This window comes from Octodon degus, unplaced genomic scaffold, assembly GCF_000260255.1.
Source record: "Octodon degus isolate 3935 unplaced genomic scaffold, OctDeg1.0 scaffold00126, whole genome shotgun sequence".
Taxonomy (NCBI): domain Eukaryota; kingdom Metazoa; phylum Chordata; class Mammalia; order Rodentia; family Octodontidae; genus Octodon; species Octodon degus.
In genome coordinates, this window is record NW_004524702.1 from 5,500,338 (window position 1) to 5,511,605 (window position 11,268).

An 11,268-nucleotide genomic window follows, 5' to 3' on the forward strand; every position below is an offset into this window, starting at 1 on the left:
TTTAAAAAGTCAGTACAAGACTCAAAGTGGTGCCATGGAGATGGCTTAGTAGAATAAGTACTTCTCTGACAAGTGCAAGGCCTTGAGTTCAAGCCCTGGTTCCGGGGGGAGAAAGAGGGGAGACTCAATAAAGTAAGAATTATGCAAATCACCAGGTATTACTAGCCAGAAAGTAAAATTATATCTATGTAAACCAGCCTTGTTTGGACTTTCAAGGCATATGTATTAGTATTCCCTGCCTGAAGAAAGCAGGTCCAAGGTGCCAAACAGGTAGTGAAGTGGAGATGGAAACATGAATCACCCACATCTCAGCGCATTTAGTGTTATACATTAATGTGAACTTTTTAATGTTCAAGGGTATGAAAATATCCTGACTTTAGGGGCTTGGGTGTTACTCAGTGATAAAGCACTGGCCCAACATGTATGAAGCCATGGCTGTGACCATACACACAACCCTGGCTTGACCACCACACTGCACACGTGTTCAAGTATTTCATTGTACTCTACAATTTCTTCTTCTTTTTTTGGGTGGTACCAGGGATCAAATTCGGGACCTTGTGCTTGCCAGGCAGGCACTTACGCCACTGAGTTAACTCCCCAGCCCCTCACTGTACTCTATGTGCATAATTAAAATAATGATTAGTACTTTTAAAAGTTACCTGTCTGGGTAGAAGCCCCAATGCACTAACACCTGCTTGTCCTTTCTCATCACTGGTCTCAACCACTCTTCTGAAAAAGGAATAAAAACAAACATATCAATCAAACTGATAAATTAAGGGAGTATGATTTAGTCTCAATTTTTACTGTAACTTTTTGCTTTGTTAATGACAAAAATTTAAATTGAAGACCACCTGCCATAAAAAAGAAATTTCTCAGCTTATGTATTGTGACTTTCTAGACTCTGTGACAAAACCAACTCTGCAGTAAATGAGCCCTGTTATCTGCTGTCCTGTCCCACTTTTCTTCTCAAATCACAGGCACCATTCCCTTCACTTTCCATTTCCACATGATCCTTTCATCTCTCTCTGCTAGAGTCTGCATTAGCCACAGGTTTCAGGAAGGAAGTTATGCCTCATCTCCTTGGTGAAGGGGGTTTACTACCTCCAGACTCCCCTTAGTGCTACACCTATAAGGACTGGGGACATACAAAGCAGCAGAGCACTTGCTGAGTACATACAAAGCCCTGGGTTCTGTGCCTAGGACCACAAGCATTGAGATCTCACATTGTAGTGTTTCCTCTCAGGTTCTCTTTCCAAAGATAGGAGGAAATTATAAAATAAATAATAATCTTAATTAATAACCTCAATTAGGTTAATTCTACACTTTAGCACTGGTTGTTAAGTACTTAAGTAGTCTAGATTTAGCTTAGAAAACCTGTGAAGTCTGGGGAAAGGCCTTGAAAGCCAAGAAACAGCAAAGAAGTAAAACCTAGTGAAACAGCCATAAAATTGATTTTTCAATGTCACTTTGAATGAGAAATGACCCTAGTGTCATAGAGTACGGCCAGGAAGGCACACAGGTAATCCTATACATATTCTGAACCATCTACCTGGATGTCCATCTGTCTCCAAAATAAGTTAAAAAAAAGAAAAAAGAATTGGGCCTGGACCTTAAAATAACATCCTACTGTGGCAAAGGTCTGAAAAAAAGGTGTCAGTGGACCTTCCTTTCTAAATCCACACCCTATGAACTAACCTCCTGCTATCATTTTGGAAGTGTCTCTCTCAAAGACCCATATGGCAAACGCCTGTTACTGGACCTGCCATAGCAGAAGCTAAAATAGGCAGGGCATGGCCTAGGCAGCATTTACCCAATCACTGGGGCCTCCCACTGAAGGGAACACTGGGACTCCTCCATTCTTTCAAGTCCCAGACACTACAGGTGAGCAGAGTCCTTCTCCATTCCCCCAAAACATGTGTTTCCTCATCACAGGACCCAAATGATTACAGTCAAATGTCAAGATTCAGTCCAAATACACTCCAAAACACACCTGTCTTGTCTGCCTTGGCTTTCATAATTAGTAAGAGTATCTAGTAAGCCTATCTTTAAAGATTACACGTCTATGGTTAAAAAAAAAAAAAAAAAAAGATATCCATCTTCATCCTATATGACTGTACTTGAAAGAAACACTGGCAGTTATTGCTTTTGAAAAATAGCCTAAAAGCTTTTGTTTTTTTACATTCTTCCCATGATAAAAATTTATACCCAAAATTTATTTTTTAATGTATTTGGCTGTTACAGGGTCTCACTATGCAGCTTGGACTCATAGTGATCCTCCTGTTTTCAGCCTCTCCAGCGCTGGGACTACAAGGGCATGCCACTATGCCTGGACACCGTGGCTGGCTCAGCCCCCCTTGGGGGTGTGGCTGGTGCGGCATGAGGTACCAGGGATCGAACCATGATACCTGCGCTTTCCTAAGCAGGCACTTTAGTCCACTGAGCTATCTTACTGGCCCATACACCCAAGATTCAAAAAGGTGTAACACACAACTTGGAAAAGCAAGAATTCACTGAGGGAACAACTTATTTCCCAAGAAAAAGAGATACCAGAGTAGCACCGGAATGACTGAGAGAGGAACACCTAAGGAAAAGCCTTACTCAGGGTTTTCATGGAAAAGGCGGAAGTCCAGTAAGCAGTTTAGAGCTGGCTCATCTGAGTAACTCAAGCAGGATCATCAGAGAATAAAGTGAATGTCAACCTTGAATCTAGCACCAGGCAATGATGGGGAACCTTATAAAGCTTTCAACAATATAAACAGCCCTCTGTGGCATGTGAATAAGTTTGCTACTACTGATCTAGGAAAAGGGAAGTAAGAACATGGTCTATGAGAATTGAGATGTGACAGGGTGAGTCCATATCCTTGGTTAGTTTACATATCAAAGGTGTTCGCCTAAGTTGTTACCTTTAGGAATAAGCTACCCCTCACAGGGGCAATTTTTCCCCAAGCTCTCAAATATCATAATATTAAGACTCACAAATTTGTTTTTGTTTTAATTCATTTAACTGCAGTGACTTCCATTTATTTTGATACATCTTTTCTCCATGGTGATTTACAGGATCTTCAAGCCAATATAAATATTTCATAATTACTTGGCCATTTGAGTATATACCTACATAATACCACAGTAATATCGTTCAGCAAGAAAAACATGGAAGAGTAAAGACCTGATACAATTAAACAGACAGAAACAAAATCTAGGGCTGGGGAGAGAGCTCAGTGGTCTAAGCGCCTGCTTAGTAAGTACAAGGACCAGGGTTCGATCCATGGTACTGCATGTGAGGCAGAGACTACATGTCCTAAATGCATAGTGAGACCCTGTATCAAATGAATAAATAACTTAAAAAAAAAAAGAAAATCTACTCCAAACATTTGTTTCTGAGGTAAAGGCACCACATACCTGTTCAATTAAGAAAACCATCCTACAACACAGAATGACTTTTTTAAGTAGGGCCTCTTAGCCACCAATTAGGTACTGAATGGCAAAGCTACAGGCCCAGCTTACGCAATGAATTCACAGGGAATAGGTTCCCACAACTCGGGCTCCTTCCCTTTGGTTCTCACAAAGTGTGCGTCGATTGAACCCAGGTACCTTTCTCTTTGACTTTTTTTTCTGACCATTTACCTTGACACGTTTCAGGAAGCTACCTTGACTCTTTGGAGTGTTTAATATGCTCAATACCCAAATTAACCCTCTTGACAAGTATCTTGCCCTTAACTTGCTTGTTTACAACAGTGCCAAAAGTATGCTGGGTTAACACTATAGATTTTTTCCTTTTCTTCCATGGCAATATTTGTGTGACATGCTTTTTTGCACATTCCTTTGATGTCCACAATAGCAGCCTTCTGTACATTCATATGTATGTGGCCTAAGGAACAACCCCATGTTTTCTTTTTTTTTGCTCTGAATGCCTTCAGGGCAGGTTTGGCTGGCTTGAGTTGTGGGGATCGAACCACAGCAACCTCAGCCTGACTACTTTGTTGAAGCAGCCACTTAAAGAACTGAGCTAAGGGGCAGGCCCCCAACCCCATGTTTTCTAAAAGACCTAGAAAACGTACAACAGGCTCCCCTCCTCTTTACCATTATATTTGGCATTTTGGCGAATTACTGAATGAGCGTGGTTCCAGCCTAAAGCAAGACTCACAAATTAAAAATATAAAATCAGGGGTTGGCAAGATAGCTCAGTGGACTAAAGTACCTGCATAGACAAGAGCAGGGATCACAGTTTGATCCCTGGCAACATATGCCATGCCAGCCCCACCCCCAAGGTGGGCTGAATGGGCCAGAATCTGGGCATAGTGGTGCACATCTATAATCCCAGCACCAAGGCTGAAAGCAGGAGGATCACCACAAGTCTGAGCTGTGTAGTAAGACCCTGTAACAACCAAATACATTTAAAAAAGAAAAAAAAAAAAAAAATCAGCTGGGCAAAGTGAGTCATGCCTATAATCCCAGTTCTAGAAGGATGGCGCAGAACGGCTGAAGTTCAAGCCCAGTCTACGCAACCTGAAAGATTATCATAAAATAAAAAAAATGGACTAGGGATATAGCTCAATATGAAGTCCTGGGTTCACTCCCCAATACTGAAAGGAAAATATATATATAATGAATATAGTTAGCAGTGTGATAAATGGATGCTTTCAAGACAAATAATAGTATTCGAGAAAATACAATGAAAACCCAAAAGATGATTATATGCTATTTCAAACCAATTTTTTTAACACATAATTTTATGTTTCAAATTGGTCCAACCCTAAATATAGAGATAACATTTAGAAGTCAAGAATTAAAAGGCAGGGCCAGTTGAGATGGCTCAGTGGACTAAAGTGCCTGCTTAGGGAAGCTTAGGCAAGTATAGGGATCTACGTTCGATCCTGGCACCACACACCATGCCAACCCCCTACGGCAGACTGAGCAGGCCACACAGTCCAAGTATAGTAGCATACGCCTGTAATCCTAGAGCTGGGGAGGCAGACAATACAAGAATTACTATGAGTCCAAGCAGCATAGTGAGACCCTGTAACAACCAAATGCATTAAATACATAAATAAATGATTTTTTAAAAAAGAATTAAGAGGCAAATAATCCACCTTAAAAAAACATGAGCAAATGATTAAAAATACAAATAACTAAAAAAACACATGATTTTTGCTGGTCTTCTGAAAGGAGCAGTTAATCCTTAAAAATTTTTTTTTCTTCTTTTCTTTCCTTCTTTTGAAGTTCTTACAATTTTCTTGTCACTGTTTTGTTTTTTCTTTAAACAAATCTTGCACATTTATATCTGGTAACCTGAACAACTAATCTGAAGACAACATCATGTAATACAGCAACCACTGTTGAATTCCTATTATTTGGTTTAGTGAAAATTTTGTATTCTTTAAAAAATAAAATTTAAAAGGCACATGAACTCACCACGTTTTTAATTTTTTTTTTTTTAATGTATTTGGTACAGGGTCTCATTATGCAGCTCGACTCATATAGTGATCCTCCTGTTTTCAGCCTCCCGAGGGCTGGGATTACAGGCATGCACCACCACACCCAGCCTTGGTGGCCAGCTCAGTGCACCAGGAGTGGGCTGGCGTGGCAGGTGGTGCTGGGCATGGAACCCCAGTCTGTATGCTCGCCTAAGCAGGCACTTATTAGTCCACTAAGCTATCTCACTGGCCGGAACGCACCAATAATAGAAAGGAAAAAAAAAAAAAAAAGGAAAGGAAAACACAAATCAAACCATAAAGCATTAAAAAGCTCAAGGAATCAAAACAATCACTGGAGGGAAAAATAGAAACGTAGCAAGACAGCGAAAGAAGAGTAAAAATAACTGAAAGAAAAGTTTTTAAACGAGCAGCATTAAGTCCATCTCTCTTATTAACTACATTATTTTTAATTACTTTAAATATAAGTGGATTAAAACTAACAATCAAAACAGCCTGAATTACATAGTGAAACTTAAAAAAAAAAAAAAAAGCCAGGTGCAAGCCTAATATTCCAGCACTTGGGAAGCTGAGGAAGGAGAGTTTGAGGCCACCCTGGACCACACAGCAAGATTCTCTCTCCAAACATGACAAAACATTAACAAAAAAGGTCTAATTATATGCTAGATTCACTTCAGATGAAGAAAGGTAAAAGCTAGGAAAAGCTATTCCATCCAAACAGTTAGTGACAGCAAAAGAAGCTACACTGACCCTCTAAATTAAAACTGTCAAGAGTCAAACATACCATAGAAAGGTCAATTCACCAATTAGGAACATATGTGCTCCTAAAGAAGCAGAGCACCCCAAAACAAGAAGCAAATAATGAGCTTCTTGTTATCTGGGGAAAAAAGGGCAGCACAACCTCTGGGAGGGTCAATATCCATTATCAGGCGCCGAAAGATCAATCGCATTGAAAGTAGGAAAACAGAGATCATGCCAACACCACAGGTGACCAATGAGGCACATACAAAACACACAACAGTAACAGCTGAATACACATTTTTCTAATAAGCACATCTAAAACCTAATCCAGGAGATTTCCTGTTAGTACATAAAACAACTCTTAACAAAATGCAAGGTTAAAATCCTACCAACTGTGTTTTCTGATTACAGTTGTTATTCAGGAATTAACAGCAAAAGGAAAACTGGAAACCACAAATAGGTAGAAATTAAGACAGTTTTGAAGAAAAATATATTCTTGAAGAACAGGTTAAAGCCAAAAACCACCAGGAAAATTAGAAAAACATTTTGAGATAAATGAAAACAACCAGAAAACATATAAACGTAGAAAAAGCTGTGTTAATAGGGAAGTTTAACAATAATCATTAGGAAGGGGAAAAAAAAAAAAAAAAAAAACCCACCTCAAATCAACATCTTAAGTACCAGAAAAAGAAACTGAACTAAAGTTTACGTAAGGCAGGAAATAATCAAAGTTAGCAAACAATTAGAAAAAGAAAAAAATTAACATAACTGAGAAATTGTATATTGAAAAGATTTATAAAAATGGGAAGGCCAGATAGCTCAGTGAAGTGCCTGCTTCGGCAGAGCGCAGCAGCTGGGGGTTTGATCTCCGCCCCCGGGGTGCGCTGAGCCTGCAACTGAGACCAGGCAAGGTGGTGCACGCCTGTAATAGAGCGTGGGAGGCTGAAAACAGGAGAATCACTATGAGCCCGATCTATGTAGTGAGACTCTGTAGACCCTGTACCAAATACATGAAAAAAGAAAAGATGAATAAAACTGACAAACTTTTACTTAGCTATAATGACTGAAAAAAACAAAGTAACAAAAATCAGAAGTGAAAGAGATGAAATTACAACTAAAGCCACAGGAAAAGGATCAGCTAGGTACAGTGGTATGTTCCTAGAACTCCAGCTACACAAGAGGCTGAGGCAAGATGACACCAAGTTTGAGGTCACCTGGGCAAACTACTGAAATCCTGTCACAAAACAAAAAGATCTGGGGATGTAGCTTAGCAATAGTATTTGCCTAGCATTCACAAGGCTCTAGGATCCATTCCCAGTCTCTAAAGGAGAAAAGAGGGGCTGGTGAGATGGCTCAGTGATCTAAAGCACCTACTTAGAACAAGCTTAGCAAAGCACAGGGACCGCGGTTCAATCCCCCAGCGCCACATGCCAGCCAGCCCCGCCCCCTGGTGGGCTGAGCTGGCCACACACACACACACACACACACACACACACACTTACGGTTGACACTATGCCCAAAACATGGATAACCTAGAAGAAATGAATAAATTTCTAGATCAACATAACCTGCCCAGACTGAATTATGAATAAAATATGAATATAACCATATTTAGTAAGAGGACTTAACCAATCATTTTAAAAATTCCCAATAAAGAAAGCACAAAGTCAAATGGCTTCCCTGCAGAATTCTACCAAACATATAAAACAAAAATCAAAAGTAAATTTCTTTAAAAACCCAGAAATTAATCTTTTTGCAAACTTGCAAAAATTGAAGAGGAAATACTAATAAACTCCTTTTTAAGAGGCTAAAACCAAAGACATTACAAGAAAAACACAAAAACATATGCTCCCAATATATAGCTTCAACAAAATACTAACAACACAAGTTGCACAATATAAGTGTTACAGATGCAGGTTTGGTAATGGGCACATGCAGGCTCAGCACTCAGGAGGCTGAAGCAAAATTACACACTTGAGCACATGAGGCTGAAAACAATCTAAGCAGCATGGGGAGACCCTGTCTCAAAACAAAAAAACTTTTTGTGGCAAGGTCTCACTAATGCAGTTCAGGCTGGTCTTGAACTCATTATGTAGCCCAGGCTGGCTTCAAACTCATGGTGACCCTCCTGCCTCAGCCTCCCAAGTGCTAGAATTATATCAACACCATACCAAGCAAAAAAAAAATTTTAAACAAGGAAAAGTTGTATGTCATGAGATTTAAACTTAGAAGGAAGGTTGCCTCAATATACGAAAACTCTAACCCCAGGTACTTGGGAGGCTGAGGCAGGAAACTGAAAGTTTGAGGTCAGCCTGAGCAAGTCGGTCTGTAACAGAAAACAAAATGAATAAACAAATGAAAAACAAGAGTTCACAATGCAGGGCTAGGAATATAGCTTAGTGATTGAGTATGTGCAGGGCCCTGGGTTCAATCATGCAGTTTTCTACCAGCCATACTGTTGCCATACAGTGTAAGCAATAAAATGAGTATTAGAACACACAGCTGTCTACCACCTCCATCTAGTGGAAACCAGCTGCTAATACCTAACAGGAAGATAAAAGGTGAAAATACCGATTATGTAAGTATGTCTACTACATGCAGCATGGTTTCTCACTTTATAGGAAAAGGATCAGGGAATGGTTTCTTTCTTTTTTTATGTATTTAGTGCAGGGTCCACAGGGTCTCACTACACATACCAGATTTGTAGTGATTCTCCTGTTTTCAGCCACCCAAGTGCTGGGATTACAGGTGCGTACCACCAGGCCCAGTCTCAGCCTCAGCCTCAGCCTGATGCTGGGGCAGGGCCAGCACAGCATGCCTGGGATCAAATCCCACTCCTTGAGCCTGCCTAAGCAGGTGTTTTAGTCCACAGAAATGGTTTCTTGACCTTGACACCAACACACACACACACTGAGTCCCACAGACTGATCAAATTCTGTTTAAGATCGTGTTTTCATTCCTGTGCCATCTATTACACATACCTCTCTTTCATCCTTAGCCTTTCATATTTGTTTTTGCATTTTTTCCTCCACTGACCTTGTTAAGTCTTTTTATGAGAATATATTTATGTGGGGGGAGAGAAAGCCCGTCCAGGAGAGGGACAGGAGGGGGGGACCCTAAATAGGTGGGCCCCCTTGTTAAGTTTTTTCTAAGAACCACTTCACATAGCTGAGTATCTCATTTTCATGTATTTTCAATTATTTATTTATTTGGTACAGTTTCACTACGCAGTTCAGACTCTCGTGATCATCCTATCAAAGACTCCCCAATGCTGGAATTACAGGTATGTGCCACCACACCCAGTTTTGAAGCCGGCATGACCTGTGGTACCGTGGTTTGAACTCAGGTTCTTGCGCTTACCAGGCAGATGCTTAGACTGCCAAGCTATCTCCCCAAGCCCTTCATGTATTTTCTTATTCATTAATTTCTGCTTTCTTCATAATGTCTGTGTCTTTACAATTAATTTGCTATTCCTGACAAAGATGTTTGGGACACTGATTTTTTGAGTCCTTCTTTCCTACGATACGCATATAAATGCCCCTCAGGGCAAAGGTTTTTTTTTTTTTGTTTTTGTTTTTTGCTCCGAATGCCTTCAGAGCAAGTTTGTCTGGCTTGAGTTATGGGGATCAAACCACAGCAACCTGAGCCTGACTGCTTTGTTGAAGCAGCTACTTAAAGAACTGAGCTAAGGGGCAGGCCTCCAGGTTCTTTATATTTTACAAAAGTGAATGTTATACTGTATTACTGCATTCTCCTTTTTCTTGATACCAGGATTTGGGGTCGTGCTCTTGCCAGGCAGGCATGCCGCTAAGCTACATCTCCAGGCTTACTCATTATTATCATTCAGTCTCAAAGACTTTCTATTTTCCTTGAAATTTCTTGATTCATGGATTCTTTAACAATACAGTGTTTCTTTTTTTTTTCTTTTCTTTTTTTTTTTTGGTGGAACCGGGGATTGAACTCAGGCCCTTGCACTTGGCAGGGAAGTGCTTATTCCACTGAGCCATCTCCCCAGCCCCCACAGTATTTCTTAATTTTCAATTAAACTTGCAACATAATAACACTAGTCAACAAAAAAATACCACATAGGATTTACTAGTCACTCAAATCTGATCTAATCTGGCTTCTCATATCCTGCAGGCATAATGTACTTGCCAGAAGACTCAGTTGGTGTAAACTTACAGTACTGTGAAAGAGCTTAGCACTAAGTCAGCTTCTCAAGTCGGAAAGTTGTTCCTTTGGTAAAATCATCTTTCACTTGTGAGCCTGAGATAGGAGTTCTGCCAGGAATTCAAGGCTAGTCTGGACTACGCAGTGAATTCAAGATCAGCCTAAACCATACAGCAAACCCCAGACTCTAAATAAATAAATAAATAAATAATCATTCAGATCAACAGTTAAACCAGGCATGGTGACACATACCTGTAATCCTAGCATTTGGGAGGCTGAGACAGAAGGATCACCGCAAATTCTGTGATAGTACATTCAAGACCAATCTAAACTACATAGTGAGATACTGCCTCAAAAAAATCAAATTAAGGGCAGGGGAAATGGCTCAGTGGAATAAGTGCTTCCCTGGCAAGCCCAAGGGCCTGAGTTCAATCCCCGGTTCTGCCAAAAAAAAAAAAAAAAAAAATCAAATTAAAACCAGTTCAACCAAATGCGGTGGAAAGTACCTGTAATTCCAGTACAAGGGAAGCTTTGCTATTCAAAAATCAGTTTTCCACCCTGCCAAAACTGGGTATAAACTTGGGGTCTTCTAACTGAGCTATATCCTAAGACATTTTGTTGTTTTTTTTTTGATACAGAAATTTTTTATTAGGGCTGGAGAGATGGCTCAGTGGTCTAAAGCACCTACTTGGAACAAGCTTGGCAAAGCACAGGGACCGCAGTTCGATCCCCCAGCACCACGTCAGCCAACCCCGCCCCCTGGTGGGCTGAGCTGGCCACACACACACACACACAATAAATAAATGTTTAAAAAAAAAATTAAAGGGGCTGGAGAGATGGCTCTGTGGTCTAAAGCACCTACTTGGAACAAGCTTGGCAGAGCACAGGGACCGCGGTTCAATCCTCCAGCACCACATGCCAGCCA

The 11,268-nt window shown here is 40.4% G+C and overlaps 1 protein-coding gene across 1 annotated transcript in view; it reads right to left on the bottom strand.

The window, feature by feature from the left end:
* The window catches only part of Smarcc1 (SWI/SNF related, matrix associated, actin dependent regulator of chromatin subfamily c member 1), a 175,053-nt gene that overhangs the window by 121,306 nt on the left and 42,479 nt on the right, over positions 1–11,268 (bottom strand). The window contains exon 7 of the mRNA XM_023700647.1: positions 660–729. Within this exon, the coding sequence (XP_023556415.1) occupies positions 660–729 (70 nt within the window). The remainder of the gene's footprint in view (positions 1–659; positions 730–11,268) is intronic.